Below are 27,247 nucleotides of genomic sequence, written 5' to 3'. Positions count from 1 at the left end.
GAAGATAAGAATGTTTGCGCTCAGACTCTGCTCTGAAACACACAGATCTGCTCATCACAATGAGCCAAAGACCATCTGTGGAGTTCCACCTTCAAACACGACCAATGAGCTCTAAAAAGGCGCACGTTTCTGGTCTCTGATCAAGAGTGAGATGTAAATTACAGTAGAAAAGTTAAAAGTGACCATAATCTCAGCTGGGAATCTGCCGCCACCCCCTCGGCCTGTAAAGGGCACGAGGTTCGAGCGCTCGGGGCAAACTGTTTACAGCTGCTGAAAACCAGACACGCGGCACAGCAGACCTGGGTTCAAAGGAATGTGGCCCCCGTGGGATAAGGGGGATGAGCTTGGAGACAGCTGCTAAGGCTCCAGGAGCGCTTCCAGAAACTTCCAAAACACTGTAAACACCATTGCGTTACAATGAGCCACTATGGTGAAAAATACCACGGAGACGTAATTACTAGTCACATTACTTGACGCGCTGCGCTGCTCAAATGAACGCAACGATGCTTTGGTGCCGCTTCCATTTATCGAGAGTAGTTTTCTGTTCTTAATGGAATCGGGGAGCCTGGCGCTAAAATCCTCGCCGAGATGGAGTCGGGATTAGTGCGCATAAGACGTTTTTTGGAATAATTTTGTTTAATCGGGATCAGACAGATTTATTCTCATTTCTGCTCGCTGAGGGTTTATATTCCACACAAGACCAGAGTGGTTTTATTGTAGCTCCTATAATGTTTCATGTGTATTTTGAATGAGATCATATGGTTGCAAAAACATTAGAATAATATAAGGGGAAAAAAACGATGGAGAACCCCTTCTTGGCCGAAGGCCTACGCAATCTGTACAACACATGCAGACTTGCGTGGTGTCTAACGTTCATTTCTCAAACACAAAGCGAGCTCCAACAGTGAATTTTCCTAATTGTCTGCGCAGGGGCTCCATCGGTCGACGCCGTCGGCTCCCTTGTTAAAAACTCTGAGGCGTCTTATCGATTTCATTGTCACTTGTTTGGGAACAGTTTTATTTCTTCGCGTCGTATCAGACCAGTGAATCATCTTCCAGGAGGAGCAACTGTGATGAACTCAGTGGGTGAAACCATCAAGGGTGGATTTAATCAGAGCTCTGACACTCGGCGTGACTGACCAGCCTTTGCTTTTCTATCACCGATTGATCCCCGTTCAGTTCACGTCCAATCTATTCCCCTTCCCCACAATCACCGATTTCATAAGACAAGTACTGTAGTACCATGAGGATAACGGAGCTCTCACTGCTCGGATCTGGCAGAGCGCGTACATTGATTCTGGTGGCGTCGCCCAGGGGGTCCTAAAGTACACATGTGAACATGATGAAACAACTCAAAGACTGGGGGATTTAGAAAAAAACTTATTAATTTCAAGTTCATGAATTCTGTTGCTGTGCTTTTCTGTTTATCACCATCTATAATGTGATAATATGTTGTATAAATGCCATAATTTACCAAATTTATCTTGTAAATCAACCATCTCAGTCAAAACAATAGATAGTAAGGGATTAAGTTGGACTGCAAAAAAACACAACGTGGTTTGGGGAAACAATCAGGGTGAAATGTAATTAAATCAGTACAAACATCAGTATTTTTAAAGCATTTTGAATGAATCACAGACAAGAAGGACATGGTATCATAGCACCATATATTCTATAATGTATGTTGCGCCTACTGTCAAGCCTTTATAATTTGTTTTCCTGAATATTTGTAAACAATTCATTTCAAATGCATGAAAATTACAGCCTCTTCTCACATGTGACTCGCGCAGTAATGAAACACATCAATTTGCTGGACATTTGACAGACTTGTGGGTTAATCATGTTTTCACTCCTTTAATTAGTAGTAAAATCACACGCGCGCAGTTGTTGGGAGGAACCAGCAGGGGTCGCTGTTGAGACTCAGTAACCGCTGCCCATAATAGAGTTCGCTATCCAGTAGCCATACCCGCAAAATTATTACCAGCTGGCAGACAAACAATGGAAAAGACCAAAAATATTACAAATTACACACAATTATTGGTATTATATGAATCACCGAGTCTGGGGTATTCGCAGCAAAACACCAGACGTAGAGGTTCAATCCTACGTTACATTAATTAATTTAGATAGATGACGCTTTTTTCCAAGCAAGCGGCATGTTCAGTACAGTCGTCATAACTGGGCTATATTAATTGATTTCTTTTTTTTTTCGCAGTCCCTTTCTGGACTTATGTTTAAAAATAAATTAATGTCGCCTTTGTAGCAATTAAAGAATACAAATATGAGAAATCTGGCCCGAGAGCAGCACCGTTTGGCCCTATTTTTCCTCGCTTCCCTTCCCTGCCAAGCGCCTGGCGGAGGTACACACGCGTCCTCGCGACGAAGTCAGTGGGGCGCTGCGTTCGCACGCGGTCCGAAGGGCGCGGAGCCACACCGGGGGAGGGCAGGGGAAAGGCGGTGCTTCGGCACCGTCTCGCGCACGGCCGTTACTCCTCAGGCGGTGGAGAGCGCGAGGATGCGGGCGCCGCGCGACGCAGAAGGGTTGTTTCTGAGGAGCCGCTTTTAACGCACAACCAAGCGTTTTCCTCTCGTCGTAGGATTATTATTATCATCTTTTAAACCGAGTTTCTTTCAGGATGACGCTCTTGGATACGTCTGGGTGATCGTATTATTTTTTTTTTACGTAAAGGGATAATTCCAGTCAGGAAATCGTCATATATTTTGTATTTTAACGAACTAAATAAATAGGTAGTAATAGGGCGGTGCTGTGGTCGCGTCAGTTTTCGGCAAGGTTTTACTTAGAAGATTTCTGGAGACGTATAAATATTATACAGATATACATTTTGTCCATATATTTTCCAGTATAAGATTCTTTTCGGCGCCGTTTCCTGCTGAGGTGTGAAAATCATGTCTTTTCCTTTGAACAAAGCCGCATCCTGCGGCTCCTCTCCGCTCTGACTCCACACCATGGTGCCTCTCCTCTCCTTCCTCCCCTTTCCGCTCCTCTGTCTCCTGCTCGGCCCACATTGGATCTGCAGCAGCACTCAAAGGCTGGATTCCGCTCATCGTTTCGATGATTTAATCATCCCCGACTCCGGCATCAGCTCTTAAAGGCGAACATTCATTCACTTGGACTCGTCCTGCGGCTTTTCGCTCTGCCTACTCTTCGCGGGAGCTCGGCATGGAAAACGAGGTGTTCACTCCGCTGCTGGAGCAGTTTATGCTCAACCCGCTGGTGACCTGGGTAAGAGCTGCCTCCGTCGTGCGGTTATTTCACGTTTTAAATTTGACACATGATTTGCTGCAGGCTGCTCTAACGGCTCTCCCTCCGCGACCTTCCTTCAGGTGAAGACTTTCGGGCAGCTGGCTGGCAAAGATGGCACCAAACTTTTGGAATACGTCGAACTGGTGGACGGAGTTTATCTGAACGACATCATGCTCCAGATGTAAGTACTATATCATATATCAAGTATTAAAAATGCAGTAATTAGGTTTTCACTTGCGGAGTAGACGTACATATGATATGATGCACAACCATATATAGGCACCCACCTACACGTTCTCTCTTACACACACCCGAGTGCTGCTTGCCTTTATTGCCATCTCAGCAGCCTGGAGCATCTCACTACACTTCTTGGGTGGAGGTTGGCTTGTAAGAGAAATGTCGTTTGTGCTGCAGAATCTCAAAGGATGGAGCTTGGCATTTTGATCTCTACAACCAGATGTTCATTATTGTTGTTTCTATTTGAAAGGACTTGTGCTAATGTCCTGTCATGTGCTTGCTGGTGTGTGTCACTGGCTGCGTGATAGCTGGGTAACTCCCCTCCCTCCCATCCTGCGTGTCTGCAGTCGGTTCCGCAGTGTTCTGCACAAACCGTACCTCCTCAGTCTCCATGATGTCCCTAACTCCTCTGCACACGATGAGTCGCTACTGAGTGCTCTCATTACTGAAGGACACTTATTTCTATACATTACAAGAGTAGATGACATTGAATTTTTATTTCAAACAGGATTATTTTCTACAGGAGGGTATGGTATTGTCAGGAATGTGGAATAGTAGTGTAAGCAAATTTATGAATATTGATTTTTTTTTCAGTTACTCCGGGGGGGAAAAAAATGTCATGGGCATGTTATCCTAGTCCACGGTTTTGTTAGCAGTGAAGTGAAATTAGAGGTGCATTAGGAGCAAGCTTTGTGAGTATTTTGGAGCATGTCATAGTGTACAATGATGCCAAGGTCAATGGACTTGAATAGTGAAATGGGATTTTTCAGTTGTATACTGCTGCCGGCAAACAGTATTTTATTGTTTGTCTGTAGGCCTTTCGAGAAAGTAGAAGTTTCAGCCAGAATATCATTTTGTACTCTCCATCACATGCAATGTCTGTATTAGAAGCCTGATTTGCACCAACAGAACTCTTAGATACGTAGTTTTCTTTTCAGAATATGAACTATGATTGCAAGAATTGGTCTCCATTATCTTCTTGCCAAATTTCCACCAGCAATCCTTGAATCACAATGAATCCTACAAGTATTCATTTTTAAGAGCAAGGCACAAGCATGTTTTTGAAAAGGAGCCATTATCTCCTGCAGTCTGGCCCAGGTACTGCATAGCAAGTGGGTAAATAAGTGTAGGTAGCTTAACATTCTGTTGCTGAATGAATAAATGTAAAAATGCTGTTATTGGCAATTTTTTTTTTTCAAGTGAAATTTTTGAAGCCTTTAATTGAAAACATGTTTTGCCTGCATGGATACTTGGTGACATAGTGTCATCTAGTTGGTGCAGGATATTTGTCAGATTGATTTTTAAATACTCTACATCTGCAGAGCAAAAAGATATTGGGGTTGAAGTGTCTTTTTGGTGAATTGAAAATTTTTCACTATAAACTGTTCTATTTTGCATGTAGATGTGAATACTACAGCATCAGTAATAAGATTAAGAATTCTTCGGTTAATTTTCATGCTTTTAACTTTCTTGTTTTGTAAACAGTTCTAATCAAAAAAACATTAGTTTTATGCAAAGGGGTCCTGATTGCACACTGATACTGATTAGATTCTTTGCTTTCTGAAGAGTAACTTGGTAGCTTAATCGTAGTCAGCCTTCAGTCACCATCCTGCTTTAGCTGTGGATTGATTTTTTTTTTCTTTTTTTCATTCCATGTACAACCTTGACAAAATGATGTTCTCACATTGTTTACATTTGCTTCCCAGGTGATTCTTGTTACACATGAAAATTCATCCAAAAATAAATGAGGGACTTTGGTGAACTAGTATAATGCATGTCTAAGAAGCACACCTTTATCCCAGAAGGCATGATGAGTCTCTTGCTCCAATATGTGTACATTACCAGCATTAATTACTGCAGATCTTTTGTTTTTTTTAATTGTTCTGTTTCCTGTAAAATCAGTGTCCTCAACTGTCAAGGAACACAGTACTGCATTACTGCTAAACAAAGTGCTTGAAATGGCAGCAAAGGCATGCTTGTGAAATGTTTACAGGGTTAATACAGTAAGTAATGAATGAGATTTACCACCTGGCAATTTGTGAAACAATTTATTCACACCTGATGAGGTGCCTCTCTCTTTAATTTACACGTGGAAATGGTTGTCCTTCCAGTTATTGTCAAACAGCAGATACTGATGGATAGTGAGATCAGTACCTGTACAGCTGAGGACTATTGGGACAGTTGAACTCTGTTTTGGGTGACTCCGTTTTTGATGAAAAGATGGTTGTGTAAATTTAACCTGACAACCCATATTTTTCATGCTGAATAACTGCAAATGTTGTTTATAAGATATCAGTTGAAACTGAATGCTTTATTTTTCTCACCTGTGGTGTAAAACACTGTTGTAGAAAGAGGAGACAGATGTCACTTCATATAGAATTGTATCCCCCCCCACCCCATATTACATTTCCTTTACATATGTGTTTTTAGGGAAAGGCTATAATTTTAGTATTTTCTAGCAAAGCAAGATTTGCATGTCAACAGTGAACAGCAGACAGGCTTTTTTTTTGTTTGTTTGCTTAATATTTTTGAAACTTGCATGTTACAAAGTGACAGTGGAAACGGGGAGTAAGCCATGACTACAACAAGATGGGTGAGCAGGGATTGGTTAAATGCTCCCGGATTATTCTAGGATTTATAAATTAAAGATATACAGATGGCAGGGAGGGGTGACCAGAGTCCTCACAGTTCATAGCTGCCCTAGCAGTGGCCATTGTCCTCTGTGATATTCCATGTTAAAGGGAAGTTGGTCAGTGTGTCATCACTCATGCGTCAGTGAGTTTAGAAGGGTAATTCATTGATTCTTCGTATAGGTAATTCTGTGTTTGCTGCCAAGTATGGTTTTCCATAGCTAGTTCTGTGTTCCTTTGGTTTTGTCTCAAATCAACTGAATTTCACTCTGTTCTGTTAAAGTAGCTGAATGCTCAGTTTGAAAAGAGTCATGTTTGTTCTGGAAAATTTTTTCCATTTATATTTCTGTAGTATAGGCAAGTTACATAAGGACAAAACAATCTCTTGACTGTTGTACCACCACACCACTGTTCTGTCTAACAGTTTGGTGGTCAGTATAAAGTTTTTCACAAACTGCTGTTTCAACACCTTTGACTTGACATAGAAGTCACTGTTTTACACAAAGGTATTAACTAACTAAATACTTGCACACAAAATGGACAGTTGAGGGATGTTCAGGTATTTTGTACCTCTTGAACAGTTAGTTTTGCCTGGTTGCTGTTTCTTCTCGGTGTTCGGCTTCTCTCTGTATGTTTATATTTGTTCATTTACCAGATGCTTTTCTTCAGATCATTGTATGCCTTGGAGAAAAATACGATGAGTTCATTACATCAACAGAAGGAGAGATTTGGATGCAGACATGTGATTCTTGAGTATAGTCAAATTCTCACACTCATCATATAAACGAGTAGACATTATACAAGTAGTTGCATAAAGGCTTTTCCATTACTAAACGTATTAAATATTACATTTATCATGCACATATGAGATTGGGGAGAAGTGAGTCTGAAAGAGGTGAATTTTGACATGTTCTAAAATGTAGAGAATTTCAGCAGTTCTGAGAGAGAGGTGGAAGTCATTCCACATCATCAGAACCAAAAACCTGTGTGCTTTTGATTTTGGATCTCTTGTACATGGGACTACTGAGCAGACAGAGGTGGAGCATAGCAGTCTGGTCTGGGTGTGGCAAGTGATCAGGTCTTGTAGACATCAGGGAGCAGATCCGTTGATGGTTTTGTAGGTCATAACCAGAGTCTTGAATTTGATCCGGGCAACTATAGGAAGCCAGTGCAGAGAGACAAGTAGGGGTGATACGTGGGAATGTTTCAACAGGTCAAACACGACTTATGTAGCAACATTCTGTATCAGCTGGAGAGGTTTGATGACAGGTACAGTAGTCCAGGTGGGATATCACCATGGCCTGGACCAGGAGTTGCATAGAGTTTGGTGTGAATGTTTTATAAAGGATGTATCTGCAGGACCAAGTTATGGCTTTGATATGTTGAAATACAGACTTGAGCCACTCATTTCTCCCAGGCTTGTAGCCAATGAGGTAGGCAAAATGAGTTTTTCAGCTTGAGAGTTCTTGACAGGAGTATGAACCAGCTGGCAGGGGAAGGATCTATGTTTTGGAGAGATTTAGTTGTAGATGGTGGTCAGATATCCAGGCAGAGATGTCTGAGGCAGGCAGCAATCTGCAAGAGAATTTTCGTAGGGCTGAGGGAAAGGAGAGAGAGAGTGGGATACAAATCCATAACTTCTCCATGTTGCAGAGGTTCTGTTTCAGACGGCTATTGCTCACAGCCTATTTACTTAGAAGCAGGGTAACTTTTGACCCTGGTGAGACAGCAGAGGAACACTACTGCTTTAATAGATGCATTCAGTCTTAACTTAAGGTGTATGTAGCGTACATTTTGTCAGAAAAAGGAAAGTATGTTCCGTTGTTTTGTCTACACAGCAATCCACAGAACCTGCTGCGATCCTCATTTTTTCTAGTTTTCTCAAAGCAGCATGTCCCCCTCTTTATTTGTAATCTTCAAGAGGAAGTAGCATTCTTCACATTCTTATTGAAATCCTTGTGTGTACTTGTCAAATTCCCCACAACTGGAAATATTTGAAAAACCAAAAAGGGACTGCAAACTCCACTGCTGACAATAGTAGTGGTGTGCTTCAGATTTGTATCCGGGGTCTGCAGGAAGCAGCTGCTGTGGGACAACCAGTTCCGAAGGGGATCTTAAGACAAGCAGTCACGGATGTGTTGTGGAACAGTGAGAGTCCTGGCCAAGGCCTAAGTCCTTCTTGTCATGTCTGTGTGGCCTTTTTGGAAAATTGGTTTGCTTTGAGACTGACTGTGTTTTGGTGCACCTGTACTTTTTTTTTTTTTGGTCTGAATTTTCTCACTGAAGGGTGAGTGGGTGTTTACATTTATTTAGAAGATGCTTTTCTCTGAATTTATGTAATCATTGGATGTTTAATCATTGGACATTGATTGCTTCAGCAAAACAAAAGGACTAAACAAACCCCTGTTAAAACATACACTGTTACTGGAGCACAATGGGTTTCCCTCCAAAAGCCCAAATTTTTCTGTGCAGAGGATCTTTGGAATGGGTCTGGGATTTTTTTTTTTTTTTTTTTTTCTTAAGCCCTTCCCTTTCTCTGGAAGGATGCTCCCACCACCCCCAGCTCCAAACTGTGATCAGCCTCCATAGCAGCTGAAACTGATGTAGCTTGTCATAAGTAGGTTATACACAACTGCTTCAGGCCATGGCAAGCGCCCGGACTGCAGTCCTTCAATCCGCCACATTGCCTCCCCTGTTTTCACTTTATTATTTTGTCCCACAAATGTGCTTTGCTTTAAATGAGGTCTTGTTTGGAAACTATCAGTCATTGTAAGCCCAATGGAACTTATAGACAAGAAGAACACTCGTTATGCATGAGTGTAATACACTTGGCTTGTCTGCCATGAACTTCAGCTTAATTATTGCACATCAGATCTAGTTTTGTCGTCCTGTTGTGTTGCTAAACTGAGACACAGCACTCCTGTGTTTAACTACTACTCAGCATTACAGGATTACATCTTCCTCCTTGGATTTTAATTAACAGGGTTAAGACACCCCCCTCTGTGCTTCTTCAGAGGCCCTCTATTTGGTGTCAGAAGGTAAGTGTTTAGGGGGGACATCACATGAGTTGCATCCATTCACACCACAGTAAAATGGGCCTTGTTTGTGATTTGCTGAACTGAATAGCCAGGGTGTGTGGAACACAGTAATTTCATGGTCAGATGATTAGCTCTATCACCAGTGAATCAGTACTGAAATTGGAAGAGCTGCTGTGATTTTAAGTTGTAATAAAATTTGGATTTTTTTTTTTTTGTCAAAATTTAAATGAAAATACATACTGGCAAAGTAGATGTTTGGCTTAATGTTTTGAGTCAACATTTGCACCTCACACCTGGAGTATACCAATTGAGGAGTGCAGAACTAGGAAGTGCATTAATGTGTTTATGCTGTTGTAACTTGGCAAAATGCCTGCCTTTCACTTGCATGAGGGCATTGAGATGCCTTTGTGAGCAGATAAATGTTTCTTTGACCCTACCAACACAACATGCCTTGTGTGAGTTTCACTTGGATGGAAGTAAATGAAAAGAGAGGTAATGTGGATACAGGGGTCATACAGAACTTTCTGGATACATACAGAAGTTGTGCACAACATCCATGCCAGTTCTCTTGAGATTCAGTTGGATGCACATCCCATAACAAATGCACATGCACTTGACTGAATGGTCCTAGAGTTCTTTTGTTCCCTCGATTCTAAAAATACCTAAAACATTAATCGGTTAACCAGTTCCATGATGCGAGAGAGTCGTGTTTACTGAGTGTAGTGTAACAGCTCTGCTTCCAACACTAGTATTTAGATGAACCCCCTCTCTCACACACACACACACACACACTTTCAGAACCGCTTGTCCCATACAGGGTCACGGGGAACCGGAGCCTACCCGGTAACACAGGGCGTAAGGCCAGAGGGGGAGGGGACACACCCAGGACGGGACGCCAGTCCGTCACAAGGCACCCCAAGCAGGACTCGAACCCCAGACCCACCGGAGAGCAGGACTGTGGTTCAACCCACTGCGCCACCGCACCCCTCCCTCTCACACACAAATTTGCTAAATTGTTTGGTTTGCTGGTGAACATATCTTCAGATGAGCGACACTAAAATTAGGTCAGAGGCCTGCTAAACACAAGCCATCTGTCCAGTGAAGGATGCAAGTGGAAAGAATTATGTTTTGTAGATGTTTTAGTCGCTCGTGCATTTGTTTTTGAACTCTATCACAAAGTGAAACCGAACTACTAACTTTCTCGTTAAATTTCAGTGTAACTGGAAGTCTTATTTGTTGTCAATCAGTTCAGTTAAATTATAGATGATCATTGGGGACTCTGCAAAACAATGGGGGGTTGAACTTTTGGGCTTTTTAATTACAGCTTGTTCTTGAATGCCCACCAGATTGTCTTCTCTGCTGCAAACTGGGTTTGCGATACAATACATTAACATGAAAAAGCATAGCATACAATTACAATAGTAGGCTATGCTTTTTCATGTTAATGTAGAGACTGTGAGGGTGTTAAAATGTCTTAGGTGTCGTACAGACAGTTCTTTAGACTGCAGTGAAATGGCTAAACTAGAGACTGAAAGTACAGCTCAGGTCCTGGTGCAGTATCTGCAGTTCCCTTAAATTTTCACTCTTGGATAGATGTATGCACTTAGGATGACGATAACATCAGCAGTTGTGCCTGAGGGGGATAAGATTTCAGTGGCTCCTCAAAGTATGCATTCTGTGCTCCAAGGCTTTTTTTGATTATGATTGAAGCAGTGGGCTGTTGGAAGCTTTTAAAGGAATGTCAGTTGAAAACAAAATGCATCATTTCATTAAGTCTGTGTTGCACATAGTCCTGTATTAAATCTGTATAATCTTGAATATTTTATTAGGAAAGTACCTTTAATCTAATTTAAGAAGGTCACATCCAGTTAGGTTTGTGTAAGTTTAATGGTGCCTTACTGCTTGGTCTTTGCATTTTTAAAATCTTTTAAGTTTTTGTAATTTGATCTGCAACAGTGTGTTGGACCAGTTTGTACTATTGTGCTGCAAAATGATGTAATATTAATTGCATAACATCTACGTGCTATATTGGCAAGTAAAGTGTACAGTTCATTATAGTGTTAACTTGTAAATGCTGTATTTTAGTAGTACTTTGGTCTCTTAAATCTCACATCAGAAGTGTGAATGTTGCTAGTGGCAGGCTCTGTTACCTGCACCCACCCACCAAGAACTCGCATGAGCCACATAACTCCAACCTCAAATGTTTTTCATATCAGCAATTTCCTGCTTCGTTATGGTTTTCGTAGCTTATGCTTTTATTTTACGTGCTGCTTCTAGCGGATCTTATAATTTAAGGTTTTTTTTAAAAAAAAAAAAAAACTCTTGCCATTAGGGTAGTGATAAAGCAAACTATAGGAATGCCTAATGAGTAGCGCAATAAGTGTAAACTCTTAAAGGGTTATTTAAAACAAGTAACAAAATAGATTTTAAAAATATTATGTGAAATATTGTGTACATTTTGCTTTTAAGTGTTGTTGCTGGTGCATGTTTGTTTTTATTAACCCTTTTATGTTTTAGCAGGTTTTTTGCCTCTATATGGCTATTTACGGTATTACTCAGGTTTCTGAGAATGTGATTGTACTGTGAAATGTTTTGTACTGTATTCATTATCTTTCAACTTTGTTTTTTCAGAAACCCAAAATCTGACATTCAGAGAACCAACAAAAAGGTTAACAATGACTCCACCCTTCGGATACAGAATCTATCCATTCTCATTCGCCAGATCAAGTCGTACTATCAGGTGAGTGGAAGATGTCACTTGTGGTGCTTTGCCACACTGTGTAGCACTTGACATTTCAGCTGTGTTTCAGTGCACTTTGCCATGAAATGTGAGTTTTTCTGTTGCTTTTCCAAGCTCTGAGTTCAGATTGACTGGAGAGATACCCATGCAGTCACACAGATGTATGTGGCAGATGTGATGTGTACCTAAAGTCTCAATTCATTTGTAATGGGATATAGTTACTGTTGTGCTTTTCTTTTGTTGAATGAAACAAAAGGATAAGGTGGAACACTGGAAGGCAGGTGCACTTTGGACATTGATGTAATGCCAGTCTGTTGTTGTAAACCTTTGATTTGACAAACTGCACAGATTAACATTCATCTTAAATTTTGGTTTGACTTCCAGATATTAGCAGATTATCTGTTTTTCATAAAATACTATGCATAGTTTGACATAGATCTTAGTGATCAAAAACTGGATCCATTTTTGTGTTCTGGCAGAAGCTTCAGATTCTTGGTTTATGAAATGAAATTAGTCGATTGTCTTATTTACTTATTTAATTAATTACTTTATGAGCAGAATATTCCACATTTTGCTATGTTCCACCAGCATTGGGGACCTCCTCTTTGAACTCTTGCATGTGGATATAGTGCCCACATATGCCTGATGGTTTTCAATTGACTGTAGAAACAGGAGACTTCCTCTGGATTTGAAGAGCCCCCCTGATGGTGAGAACAAGGGCTTTGGTTACGCTCATAAGCTCAGGAGTAAAAAAACAGCCGTGGATGTTGGTGCTGGGGCAGAGCTTGCTGACTTCGGCTTAATTCTCCCCGGGAGGCCAACAGGACTGCTAGCACATCTGTCCAGCAGTTGCTACCAGTTTGACCACCCCCATTCCACCCCAGATTATTCCCTGGAGGCCTGGACTGTGCCCTGGTTTTCCGTTGAGGAGAAGAGGAATGGGGTCTGTATGAAAAGATATAGGGTTTCCTTGACAGAAAACATTCACAAACTGGAGTTACAGCAGTTAGCAGCAAGGAGCTAGAGCAGAGTCTGAATTGATCTTATCTTGCAAAGCTGTTGAGTTTTGAGTTATGTCTATTTTTTTAAATGATTGATAAATACATGAATGGTTGAGGCAGTATATTTACATTAATTCATTTAGCAGGTGCTTTTCTCTGAAGTGTTGTACATCTTGAAGAAAAATGGAAAGAGTGCATTTTGTCAACGGAAGAAAGATTTGGATGCAAATATGTGATTCTAGACTATAATCAATCTCACATTCCACCATATGAACCAGTATACATACATTCATACAGTGGTCACCTAGTTTTGGTCTAGATAAGCAGTTTCACTGTTTCTAGTTTTTCCTCAGTTATTTACTGGAGACCTCTTATCGGCCTTCTGAATTTTGCAGGAATGTTTCACTGCCACATCGCTATCCTGGATAAGCTTTCTTCAACATTACTGCTTTGAATCCAATACACTGTGCTAACATCTGTGTTTGGAATCTGTGGTTAGATTATGCTCCGGAAGCAGGCCTCTGAAATTGCACACTTTCTGTTAAAAAGCTTAGTGCTAGAAGTTCTTGATGCTGGGATATGTGCTCAGTTTGTCCTGGATGTCTCAGCCATCAGCAAAAAATGTGATTCACCTCGTGGGAAACTGGGCTGTGGAGACATTTTGCCTGTTTGGGAAGCCACAGGAAATGATCACTAATATCTGAGCAGTAACACTTCAAGTGGGTAGTATTTTAATCAGCAAACATATAATATATATATGTTCTAGTTTTCCCTGGGAAAGTATATTTGACTGTGTGGTTGTTGGACTAGGAAACTGAATATTTGAATTAACTACTCATTCCTCATAACCTTGTCAGCTGACAGGAAAGAGCCCAGCCTATCCAGTACACTTCAGCACAGCTTGGTTTTTTGTATGCTTCCTTTGGAAGTTTTACTTGAACCATTTCAAACTTTTTTTTGGGGGGGAAAATGCGATCTCATTGCATGGTGAAGATATTGATATTTCTGTAATTGCTGTCTTTGCCAAAGGAGAGGGGAAAAACTCAGTGTGTGACATTGTATTAAACATTTACTAGAATATACAGGTAAATCAGCTTTTTGTCTTAGGATGAGTAGCTTTTTTTTTTTTTTTTTTTTTTTTTTTTTTTTCTTTTCCCCAAATGCTCGACAAAAATACTCTGGTGTTCTGTATGATATTAAATGCCTCCCAGGAGAAAAATTTACATTTCTCTTGTGTTTCACAGTTATTGTAGAATGCCATACAACGCAGGGTCAGAAGATGAGAAAAACTGATACTAAATTTCTACAAGAACATTTTGTGAACAATAAACAACATTCACCCAGGTGGTTCCCCCCCCCCCCCCCCCTCATTAATGGCCTTCTGCCTTTTAGCCTTATCCTTTGTTTTAGGAATATGTAGCTTTTTGTTCCTCTAAATATGTAAAATCAAAAGCCACAAGCAGGATGTATCAGGCTAATCTGTCTTTTATACAGAGGGATTCAGTGCCTGAGTCAGGTCAGAGAATCAGCATGGCTCTGACCTCATTGTGCCACGTGTGTGGCATAGTTACCGGTGATCCGCTGAAGCCTGTGAGTGACTGTGGTGCCGTCATCACCACTCATCATTCATTTTCAGTTGTTGTCGGAGTCAGTAGTACCACAACTATCCTGAGCAATGAGACACTAAGCTTTTCACCAGTTCATCTTACTGCCCACGCCTGCTTTTTCCACAGGCAAAGATCACAGATGTACGTTTAAATAAAAGGAAGTGTTAATTGCCATAGTTAAATGTCATATCCTGGAAAGTAAGTTTTATCATTGTTCCTCTGTACTTGGTTACTGGGTGTAGTAAGTGATTGTCTTCATGGAAGTCATTCTGAAGGTGCTGTTGAGTTTCACGGAACAGGTGTATTGAGAATGACGCTTGTGAGATTTAGCTTTGAAGGAGTTATTTATAATACCATTTCTGAACCCTTCCTCCCTTTGTTTGGGTCTATGTTTTCAAGTTAGGCTGAAGGTTCTGCAAAATGTCTCACCCATAGTTTAATACTGTCCTCCTTTGTAATTGTAATTGTTCATGTAAATGTAACATGAGTTGTAAAGCTGAGATAATGTGTAGCCTCTGTGTCTGGTTCTTGGTCAGTCCATGCTTTGCTGAGAAGTCATAGCAGACAGTGATTCCTGCTACAGCTGTTGGTCTTCACATGGTGTGGGTATTTATTACAGTTCAGATTTTACCTGATAGCTCTATCTAATCCAAGAATTAGTTGTTTATCTCTGCCTTCTTACCTCTTGGTCAAGTGGGCTGATTTGCTCCAGGTTTTGCCTGAGGGATTTTGTATCACTGAATAAATATACATGGTATTGAAACTGAGCAGTACTCCCCTTTCTTATTAATAAGGACACAAAATAAACTTAAGATGTTAGTGTTCAGTATGTTTCAGATTAATTGAACAATACAGATAAGCATTATCTTAAGGAGTTTTTTTTGCCATGAAATAAAGTGAGAGGGACTTGTGCATTTAGTCTTCAAAGCTAAAGCTGTTCTTACTCTTTTGAAAGTACATGGCATCAATCAAATTATAGTTTAGCAGAATTATACGTTTCAGTTGTATTACAAGTATCACATCTATTTGTAAGAATTCCCTGTCTTAAATGTTTGACTTTCTTTGCTTATTTTACTGAACCCAGACACATCCACAATCTGTTGCATTCTGTGCTACTGAAACAGGATGGGTAGTTTTATCTGGTTTACAGTAACCCTTCTACGTGTTCAGATCAGGCTTTCTTGTAAGCAATAGCTGGGATTAAAAGTATTCCTTCTTGGTTAAAATGTTGACTCATGCAGCACATGTGAGGCAGTTGGCTATCTTCCCAGGGTTGACCCTTGTGTGCTTGCTTATTGGAGACAAACGAGTCATTGTTGTTCTGCACATTGCTGTGAAAATTGCTAGTTAACTTTATCACTCAAGATAACATTGAGAGGTACAAAGCTGTTGACTATAAACAGTAAATAAATTTGAACTCATAACTGACTTTACTCTTTATATGTAAAAGTCTTAAGTTCCATTTAACAGTAGCCTGAAATTAAGCTTTATTGGTCTTAGTTGCCCTTGTGCCATAAATACTTTGAAAGCTAATGGGAAAAACCTACCTTAACATAATAGAAGATATATGATCACTGGGCTCCTCAATCAGTGCTACTCTGTTAGATTAGAAAAGATGTGGGCTTGGTGTTTTTTGAAACTTTGAGGTCTGGGGCACATGTATTTGTATCAACGTAAAGAAAAACGGTAGATCCTAAGAGTCAACTGCAGCCTAAGACAGTCATGGGTACCAGTTGGCTATTAAACAGCCCAGCCTCCACCTCAGTAGCTGCAAGCATCATTTTAGCAAAAAATTCCACTCACTTGCCAGACTGGATGCTTGGATGTTTTTGGTGGGGCAGAGCTGGGGTGGCACTGAACAGAGGGTATGTTTTTCTTTTGGTGAGTAAAATATTTCTGGATGGCTGCTGCATATGAGGGTTTTTTTCTTCCCTTCTTCCCCCCTGCACTGCTTCAAACAATAGAATGTCTGTTTAAGGCAAGGAGGCTCATAAGTCTATATGAAGAAGTGTTGATGAGTGATGTAAACGGACAAAATGGAATTATCTGCTTGACCCTGGTATATCTCTTCAGTGTAATCATCAGTGTACAAATACTTAATTAATTTTTGTCTGCTGGATTTTCTAACTTTAATACTGCCATAGCTTTTGTTTTAATGTAAATGTGTTTAGCATGTTACAGAACTTTGTGTTGAGAAGATTATGAACATCAAGCAATGAGATTCTCTAATCAGTTTATTGGAAGCTGTGCAGAATCTTTTGATACATTACTGGGGTGATCTTTTCTGAGATGATTGGACAGTACAGCAGTTTTTAGTGACCGAGAGGAATTTCCACCCATATGTACCTCTTCTTCCATTTGGAGGGTTTGTATATGTGTTAAAGGATTCTATTGCTGAAATGATTTATATATCTTGCTCTTGAGTTTTTAATCTGCTTGAGAATTTCATTTGATTTACATTTATTTAGCAGATGCTTTTCTCCAATGACTTGCAGTGAACTTTGTGTAATGTTATCAGCCCACACACCTTATTCACCAAGGTAACTTGCACTGCTAGATGCACTACTTAAAGTGGATCACTTATCCATACATCAGTGGAATGCTTGCTTTCTCTCACACTCTGTTGGTGAACCTGAACAAGTATGTCTTTGAACTGTGGGAGGAAACCCACGCAGACGTAGGGAGAACATGCAAACCCCACAGACTGAGCGAGGTTCAAACCTATGTCCTCTCACATCACCCAGGTGCTGTGAGACAGCAGTGCACTTGCTGTGCCACAGTGCTGATTTTTCTGCTTGTGTTTATACTTTTAGCTGATGCTTTTCTTCAAAGCAGTTTACAGTGTTAAGCTACCTACAATTTACCCATTTTTGCAGATGAGCAATTTTTACTGAAACAATTTAGGTCAAGTCCCTTCCTTAAGGGTACTGCAACTGGAGGGATTCAAACCTGTGACTTTTGGGTCCAAAGGCAGCAATTCTTACCACTACCAGCTGCCCAGTTCAGTTGCAGGTACACTTAAGTGGGGTATGTATTTTTAGCTGCTCTAATTGTCCTCTTTGTAGTCTTAATATGCAGTTACTTCAATTAGCCTGATTATTTTAGGCATTTGGTGTCATTCAGTAAAATGGAACCTGTTTGCAGTTTCTCTGAGAATGTTACAATGAGGTGGAAAAGAAGTGCTCAGTCAGGCCTAGCTGAAGGTGGACTTAAGGCTAAGATTTTTAAGGAACTTTAAGTATTGTGCTGTAAGGGTGATATTGGACAGCTCTTATTTGTATTTCGAAAAGTATATAATAGATACATAGCAAAGGTGTGTGTTCATTGTCCTTAATGTGTTGACTTTTCTGAGCTTTTCAATTTGCCTTGTAGTTCCCTAGATCCTGTCTTTTAGTGCTCAGAGGAATTGGTTTTTGTAAGCAGTTAATTTTTCCATTCCTGGAAATTGTATAGTCCCCCCCCCCGGCAGTGGTAAAAATGCTCAGTATGTGTTCAGCTGTTGGTTAGACTAGATTTTATTTGCTACCCATATCACATCAGTCTGTAGACCAGTCAGTCACATTTCCGGACTCCTGAAGCGATATTGCAATTAATAGCAGCGCAGCCCCCAGTCACCTGCCACTACCAGTCAACAAAAGCCAATTAGTCAGCCACTAATCACAATCCGGTCTCTGTGGGGGAAAACTCATGATTGAGCATAATCACCTCAGGAGGCCCCATACAATACGGTCCAAACCAGATCTTATCAAGAGAATCACTCTTCCTGTTCCACTGTTACAAATCACTTCTCCATGGAAGTAGTGGGAGAATAAAATAAAGAGGAACTAAAGTGGACTTGAATCTCCTCTTCTGTGCCATTAAAATGCAGTGTGATGTTTGTCATAGAGAACATATGATTACTTGATTTTACTACTTCACACATGCATTTTCATTTTGAAACTCAACCCTGTTTTTACATGTTTGTATATGAGCATAAGGTCTTTGGCCTTTGTCATGTATTTACTGAAATTAAGTGTCTTAAGTTTAATCCACTTGTAAAAAGGAAGTAATGAACAAGCTCCCATGGAAAAAATGAAGTGAGAAAACAGAACTCTCACTGTACACCTGGTGTACATATATGCCTTAATGTGACTGTCAGGCAACTTTTTTTAAAAGTTCTCAAGTTGTGTAAACTTTAGCTTGAATTGTATTTGGCCTTTTGACAGCAACTTATGTAACTTGCATTAGGTTCAACATTCAAAGATTGTAAGTCTGATTGCCCATGTCTTAAATGCCATGCTTGTACAGTACATAGACATTTGGGTGACATTTGAATAGTTACCTTCCCCCTGCCTGTGTGCCAGATGTTGTAGAATAGCAGGCCAGCTCCCAACTGTATTTAAGCTCTTGGAGGAGGGTGCCCATCTCCCACAATTCTGGACAGTTGAAAAAGGCCTGTCTGGTTGCACAAACATATGTGTGATGTTCCTTTTTGATGGCGTGTGGGGTTTCCTTCCTGCCATAGAGGACCAATTACAGTCAATATGCACAGAGTTCATTGCTGTTCTTTCCCATTCTCTGGAATGTATGGATGTAATTCGTTGTCTTTGTGTGCACTTCTGGTCTTTTCCATTGATTTCATCTACTGTGGAATACATTTACCTGCTTCATGTTGATCTTTTGGTTCTATAGGTTGTGATGTGTTTTGAGTTACTATGTGCAAAGATTAAGAACATGGACTATTCTCAAATTCATTGACTTGCTGGCATTTTTCAAAGTGACTTAAATGTATTTGACCTAGTTGTATAGCTGAGAATTGTACTACCAATTGGTAGTGTCTTGCTGAAGGCTAGTACAGATGTAACTTGAAGATTCTAGCTCAGACACCACAAGTTCATGTCCCTGATATGAACAGCTCATAGCATAGTGGTTAAAGCAGCTACCTTTGGATCCGTTGGGTCTGTTAAAGTGCTCTGTCACTGTGTGAGAAGAGCGCTCTATAAAAATGAATTGAATTGAATCTGAAGGCTGCTATTTCAGATCCCTCCTCCAGCTGTATTACCCATGAGCAAAGTACTTACCCTAAATTGCTCCAGTAAAATTGCCCAGCTGTATAAATGGGTAAATAATTATAGTTTGACATAAGTTGCTTTAGACAAGTGTCAACAAAATGAAGAAATGTAAATGTATTCTACCTTTAAAATATCATTGGTATAACTGAATGAAATTTTTAACATACACTCTATCTTTTAGTGTACAGTTGATTTTAAAGAAGTATAAATTAATTTCTGGGCATGTCAGTTGATTTTTAGGTTGAGTAGGGAATTTTGAAAAGAACATCAGTTTTCATTTCCAGATTTGTGCTCAAGTGGTCAATTTTATTTTAAAATTAAACTCCGGTTAATGTATTTTAAATTTAAAATTAATATTTAAAATTAAATTTAAATGAACTGCTGAAGTGCCAGATTGTTTGGATCATGTCCTAAAATGTGACTTTAATGTCCATTGTCAGCATCTTCTTCCTTATTTTTTCATGTCCAGCACCATTTTTGCCTGTACAATTCCATAAACATTACCTAATCTCATTTCTAATTAATATGAGAAAGCATCTTTGGTAATCCCTGCATATTGCACAGACCAAGCAAAGTGAACCTTGCAGAATAAGGATGCCGCTGGCACCAGTAAGGCAGCACCAGATGAATAGGGTAGTCAGTTGCCATAGAAACCATCCTTGCTTCAGTAGAACCGTGCAAACACGACTCAGGCTTTCAGTGCTTCCCACAACATATTCTAGTCACCTCTCCTCCCCTGGGAGTTACCCACACAATTGGTCCCTGTTCCCTAAGAGTCTCACGAGGTGTGTAGGGACTAAAGTGGCAGGACCTGGGTTTTGGTTTGGTTAGAGGAGATTCTGCTATTTAGGAGTCCTGAAGTTCTCTAAGTGCACTAGGCACTGACAGTATGGCTCATATTTATCCTTTTGTTTGTCTGTATCACTGTTTTACTCCATCTTCAGAGTGCTGCCACACTGTGTGGATTCATCTGACTTAACTTGTCAGCAGAAGGTGTCTATTGGCCATCTATATATGTTTTACAAGATGACAGTACTGAGGTAGATTGCACCATTGGGTGATGCTGTTGAAGACATTCACTGAATTTGGGCCATTGTGCTACTGATAAATGGAGTGAGATCAAAAGGAGACCTGGTATGACACTGACAGCTGTTTGGGGAAAGCATGACTAGAATACTGTATCAGTCATTATAATGCAGGAGCATAATTATTCCTCAGTGTGAAGTGTTAGCTTTGTTGGATGTGTAATTTCAAGAAGTACTGCATGTATATCTCCCTTTTAAGTTTTTATGGGTTTTACCGAAAGGTTTTTGGCTACAGCTCTTAATGGAGCTTGAATCAAATTTCAGACATTGCATCCTGTTTTTTTCCCCCACAATCCTCAAACACATGACACTCTTTTTTTCTTACAGCAAGGAGAGTTTTATTGCTAGACTTCTGAAAAAATGGGAAATGTTGGGACTTTGTCAGTTTCACAAAAGGACATTTTTTTCTGGCAGACTTAATTTGTCTGAACGAGTGTACATGACATCCTTGTGTCCCTCCCCTCTTGCAGTTTGGTTATGCATTATACATGAGGCGCATCCGATAATCTCCCACCCTTCCGTTACTAACATCTAATCAAAGGTTCCTCTCTTCCCTGCTACGCTGCCAGCCTAGCCAACCGGCATGAGGGAAGTGGAGAATCTGTGCGTTACAAAAGGAGCAAGCAGGAAATAATTGGTTCTGTAATGCAAATTAAATGCCTGTTTATCCATCAAGGATTTTTTTAAAACCTGCTTTGTCCATACAAGCATCTGAAGGTCTTTCTCCATTCCAGTTTTTGCCATGTGAAATAAGTCTTTTGTCTTTCTGGATTCCAAGAGACTGTAGAGTGTGCTGAATCAATATTTTAATTGTGGAAGAGCAGAGTTGCTTTTCACCAGCCTCCTGAATAACTCCTGCCTAAAGGGAGTGGGAACAGAGCTCACAGTAGCTGTGGGGCTGTAAGAAATACAGAAACATGGATTTGAGTAAGCCTGGTCCCCTGCTGTGGGAGAGCTCTGTGCCAGCCTTGCAAACACATGTCTTTTGTGGGGACAGGTGGGTAGACGTTTGTTACATCTAGGGACAGCTGGTAGTGTAGTAGTTATAGCTACTGCCTTTGGCTCCGAAGGTCACAGGTTTGATCCCCACCTCCAGCAGTAGTGCTCTTGAGCAAGGTACTTACCCTAAAATTGCTCCAGTAAAATTACCCAATTGTAACCTCAACACTGTCACTTTGGAGAAAAGTGTCAGTTAAATGAATAAATGTAAATTAGTTATACTTTTTACTATGCTTTAGACTCTGGAATTATTCTGTCTGTCTAGGTGGAGATATGTTTTCACAGTTTTGCCTCTTGTAAAAAATCTGATGTGAGTTAGTAATTTCCTGACTTGGATGGGTAGGTGGGGGAGGGTACCTTAAAACTCTGAAATGCTCAAGTACTCTCAGCCCCCAATGAAATGCATGTGCTGCATAATTGATAAAACCTGAATCATGTTGATATTAAGAAGCTGGTTGGAGAATTAGGTGGTGAATGGGCACATTTAATTAGTCACCTGTTTGTTATGAAAGCTCTTGTCCTCAGGCTGTAGTATCACAGATCTGCAGAAAACTCCATGTAAAAGCTATGGGAGCTAGGGGAGATATAGTAGTTTACCTTCCTCCTTGCTGTGAGTTATGTCAGGGATCGTATAGGGCCTTTCCAGTGCTTCTGCTTGCAGCTCTCAGTACGATTCCACAATAAGCTGCTCTATAAATCAGTGTTTCATTGTGGTATTTTTAGTATACGATTGGCTTTGAGTTGTTTACTGAAATTTTATTTGTGTGCAAAGTCATTGAGTCATACCTTTTTTTTTTTTTTTTTTTTTTTTTTTAAAAATTTATCCCAGTTTTCCCACCTCAATACTTTCCCTAGTTTCTATAACATAAGCAGGCAGCTGGTCTGTCACAGCAGAAGTGTGAATGTGATGTGAACATCTACATTTGTAACTGAAGTCTTTCCAACAGAATTTTACTCCCCTAATCAATAGTGAAGATTATATTTTAGTCATTACAGAAAGTAGTGTAGCCATTCGGGACATTCACTTGTAAACCAGAAGTTAATGCTTTAAGCCCTGCTCAGTTTGCTTACCTTGAAATGCTGCAGGATGGTGGCAACAGTGAAGATCTTATCAAAATTTGATGGTTTCACTCAAGTGATCAGTTTTATTTTTAATTAAGTTCAATAGTAAATTTATAAGGATTTGCATCTTGAATAAAAAAAATTAAAAAATGTCATGAAGAATTAGCTTCTTTACATGATCTGTGGATTAGAGTAGTTGAAATACTGGCTGTCATGCTACTCGCTATTCCTGTATTAATGAAGCCTAAATTGTTGTCTACTACATACGTTACAAATTAAATTTGTTTGAGGCCAAATTGCTGATCATTAGTGCACTCCAAGATTACTGTGGGGAAACTGCAATTTTGATTGCCCACATTAATTTTACTGGAATTGAGTTGCTAGTATTTCTGGATTTGCTGAAAACCCAGGTAATGACTTCCAAAACCACTTTTGTGCTACATTCTTGTAGCACACAGGGTCACATAGGGGCTGCAGAGAGCACAGTGGTTAACGCTGTCTCCTTGCAATTTTAAATGTTTCTGGTTTGTCATACTAGTACCCTTCTTCAAGGTACTTATTCTGAATTGATACAGTAAGAAAGACATGCTGTGTAACTTGATGAGTAATTGCAAAGTATCTACGTAAGTCAACTTTGGCAAAGAAATAAGCCATGTTAGTACTCCCTCCCAGCTTTGATTCTGCTGGTTTTCAGTTTTCATTGACATTTATTCATTTAGCTGGTGCTTTTCTCCAAAGCGACTTAGTGTTAATCTGTTTACAATTATTTACAGATACAATTGGGTAATTTTACTGGAGCAGTTTTGGCTAAATACCTTGCTCAAAGGTACTGCAGCCAGGGGTGAGATTCAAACCTGTGACCTTAGTCCAAAAGCAGCAGCTCTAACAATTACGCTATCAGCTGCCCCATATATGCCCTCTTTTCATGTACTTTTTAGTTTTCAGCTTGTAGGCTTAAATTTGCTAACTCTTTAGCTAACTGCCAGTGAAAACTATCTGTGCTGCTAAGGGGTATAGCCTCAGATGCAAACATGGTAGTGCCAGTGAAAGAGTATCCTGGTCTCCTGTCACATGTCCAGCCTGAACCTTGGTCAGCAAGCTGCTTCTGTCCATGATTTCTCGAAGATATTTTATGGCTCTAATCTCAATGGGTTTCTGTTTAAATGACTTCTACACTTCTAGTGAAAACAGCAGACTTTCCTCAGCAGCACTGAGTTTGAATGGTGTTCATTCACTCCTGTGTGCTCACATTACAAGAAGTGGAAAGTTTAGACCGTCAGTGTTACTGTAATGAGAGTTGCCAGCGAAGGGTCTGGTCATTAACCTCAAGATAAGGTGCTTTTGCCAGTCTAGCCACTAGCAAAAGGTGTGTGTGTGTGTGTGTGTGTGTGTGTGTGTGTGTGTGTGAGAGAGGGCTGGCAGTCATTTCAACCCATCTAGCAGTGCATTGAAGGGATCCAGTGTGTGCATGCAGACGGCCATTGTGAGGATAGTCTAGCTTTTGTTTTTGTTTCTTTTGATGCATGTCATTAATTAGCCACTTAGAAATATAATTTTGCACTTGCACATTTATGCTCCTAATGACTGGAGGCTGTTTTTAGTGTATTGTGTTCAGTATGCTGCTGTTCTGTTGCAGTGTTTTATTTACATTTTTTAGCTATAGGCTCTGGTACAGCCAAGTCCTGATGCAGGTGTAGCAAATTAAGCATGAAATTTATCAAAATTGTCTAAAATACTGCTAAAAAATAAAATTTACTCAAGTCATTTTTCAACCTGTGTTCTGAGTATTGCATATAATCCTTGAAACAAGGATTTTCAGTAATCAAAAAAATGCATCTTGAAAATTTGTCTGACCTGTACATCTAAATTGAACTGAATATCTGAATTCAGTCCACTTCTCAGGTCTGACCTCAGCATTCAATGTGTGTTTTGACTTTATTGGAATTATAGAGGAAGATGTTTATTCATATTGTCATGTTGAATTAAATGCTAACAATAATTTGAAATTCTTCAGTTTTCATTGGACTGCTGAATCATACAGCAGGATTTACCATCTGAATTTTCCTATCAGGCTGGATAGTATTTCCAGTTTTATTTCTTCATTTATTTACTTGTTGTGTAAAGATTTTACAAGGCTGAATACAGCAGAGTTCTGTGAAACAATTGAAAACTTTAAGTTGCTGTCCTTGTCTGATTTAACAGCCTCTTACAATGTAAATATTTATGAAACTTTAATACAAGTTATACCTTGAGTTTTTAAACATTAGTCTCAGGCCACCTCTTATTTTTGTGTGAAGAACATTAATCCTCTTTGCCATAGATGATGCTATTAGCAAATGTGTTGGCAACCCTTGTTCTAGACAGTAAGAAAATAATGAGCAAAGATTTGAATACTTTAACATGTACAAGACCTCCAAGGTGGCTTTTGGCCCTTATGCAGACATCTGAAGGAAATGCATGTCAGTAATCGATTAACACCTCCAGCTCATTCCTGGCAGGCATAACTTATGAATCATTTTCACACCCAAGATGGGAGCACAGCAAGCTAGTTAGTAAATTTTTTTTGGAAGGGGATTCTCAGGTCAGTGCATCTCTTTTGCTCATTTTTTTTCTTAATTTTATTAGCTTTTGTTTAATAAAGAGGATTCTTTCAGAGTAGGAGTAATCCATATATTTTCATTAAACAAGTTTGTTAAAACAAGATAAAAAAATAAAACCATTGTGAACAGCTCATCTTGCATTCATGACTTCAGCTGCATTGACAGTACCAGAACATTGTTATAGATTACTTGTATATTTAGGGTTAACTCCTGACTTGTTTAAATGTGACAGTTCTGGTTATAAAGTGCAGTCTAGGCAAATACATGCATTTTAAGAGCGTTACAGTACTGTCATCAATTTAATTATTTGTATTTACTTGTTGCTGTTGATCTTTGTGACTTGCCGTATTAGATAACCTACAGTATTGGATTGTGGGAGGAAACGGGAGCATCTGGAAGCCCATTTGAACATCAGGACAATATGCAAAATCCACACAGTGAAGCAGATTTGAACCCAAATCCAAATGCACAGTCCAGCAGCTGAGAGTCTGTGAGCAGTGCTACTAGCTGTGCCACTGTACTGGCCATAATTTCACAGAATGGTACACTTAGCATTTAGTGATTTCTCTGAATATACTGTCCATGGCTGAGCATGAATAGTTGTTGGTCTGCTTATGTTACATTGCCACCAGTAAAGAATAATCAAATAGATGAATCACAGGTTCTCTTTCTGCATGTGGCCACCTTGCTCTGAGCTAATGACCTTGTGGAATGGTGCCTTATGTCCTTCATGGCAATATGTCCATTATCAGCACTAAAAGGCTGTAGATTCCTTGTTTATTGCCATGACAGAAAGGTGCTGTCTGTGAGCTCTGATGTGGGTGCTGGTTGGAATACATGCTTCTTTTAAAAAAATTTTTTTTTTTTTTGGCAACTGAGTTGAAGTCTTGACCCATGAGATGCAGTACCCAACAGTCAAGAACTGGGGTAGAAGTAATTGTGTGCAGTGATTGGGATGGGTATGTGGGATGCCTCATGATTGGCCCAGGTGTTTCATATCTACTTTGCATGTTTTGCTGATGTTTGGAGTAGCTGTTTTTCCCTTTAAGTGAGCAATATATTGTTCGGTACACAGCACTGATAAGCAAGCAAACAAATGCAGATGCATTAAACACATTCCTTACTGTGGCCACTTCCAATCACTTGACTGTGATAAAAGGAAGCGCTTTTTTCTTTTCTTGATGTGACTGCCTCACCTGATATGGTCTGCTTTTGTTCTCTCTCCCAGGAAACACTACAACAGTTGATCATGATGCCTCTCCCTAATGTGCTGGTGCTGGGCAGGAATCCACTTTCTGGTAGGGTGTCCGTCTGTGTTCATCTGTACTGGCCACCAGTGGGCATTACTTTTTGTTATGTATATCATTTACATGTGTTTGATAGTTCTTTGAGCCCTTACTTCACAAAGGTATTCAAGTGCTTTGTCATAGTGAATGCAGCAGGAGCACTAGGTTTATAATATGTGAGCATATGCAGTTTATGAGAATGTTGCAGAAGTAGAAATTTTTGCGGGTTTCAGATGATGGCAGCTTTTGTCAACTCATTGTTTAGTTATCCTCTAAATACAAGCTGAACTTTGACCATTAATTTATATTTTTTTGTTGATATTTTGAACAATGGGTCTTCATGCCAAAAGTGGAGCACTGCTTTGTGTTTGTGACCTTGGAGCCTTGTCAACACTAGTGTTCTAACTTCTGAAAGGGGTTAGCTACTGAAGATACCCATATGGATCTTATTATGCTGTAGTTGTTGCTTCATGGGGGATGGGAAAGTGATCAATACTTTTAGGGTTTTTTTCACAGGAATCTGTGTAACACCTTGAATGTTAACGCTTTATTCCAAATGTGTACTTACCACAGTAGTTATTGTACCAGGAGAGTGACTTCTAAGTGTCATAATAAATTAAAAGCAGAAGAAAGAATGGGTGACATT

The 27,247-nt window shown here is 39.9% G+C and overlaps 1 protein-coding gene across 8 annotated transcripts in view; it reads left to right on the top strand.

Moving 5' to 3' along the window:
• Window positions 1-2,459: 2,459 nt before the first annotated feature.
• ccdc88ab (coiled-coil domain containing 88Ab) overlaps window positions 2,460-27,247 on the top strand; it is a 57,495-nt gene continuing 32,707 nt past the window's right edge. For all 8 annotated transcript variants that reach the window (XM_018749507.2, XM_018749501.2, XM_018749506.2 and 5 more), the window contains exons 1-4: window positions 2,460-3,244; window positions 3,346-3,446; window positions 11,802-11,910; window positions 26,544-26,613. In XM_018749507.2, the coding sequence (XP_018605023.2) occupies window positions 3,182-3,244; window positions 3,346-3,446; window positions 11,802-11,910; window positions 26,544-26,613 (343 nt within the window). In that variant the 5' untranslated portion in view covers window positions 2,460-3,181. The remainder of the gene's footprint in view (window positions 3,245-3,345; window positions 3,447-11,801; window positions 11,911-26,543; window positions 26,614-27,247) is intronic.

Source organism: Scleropages formosus, chromosome 4 (assembly GCF_900964775.1).
Source record: "Scleropages formosus chromosome 4, fSclFor1.1, whole genome shotgun sequence".
Classification (NCBI taxonomy): Eukaryota; Metazoa; Chordata; class Actinopteri; order Osteoglossiformes; family Osteoglossidae; genus Scleropages; species Scleropages formosus.
The sequence above is the reverse complement of the archived record's forward strand: the minus strand, read 5'-3'. Positions and strand labels throughout refer to the sequence as shown.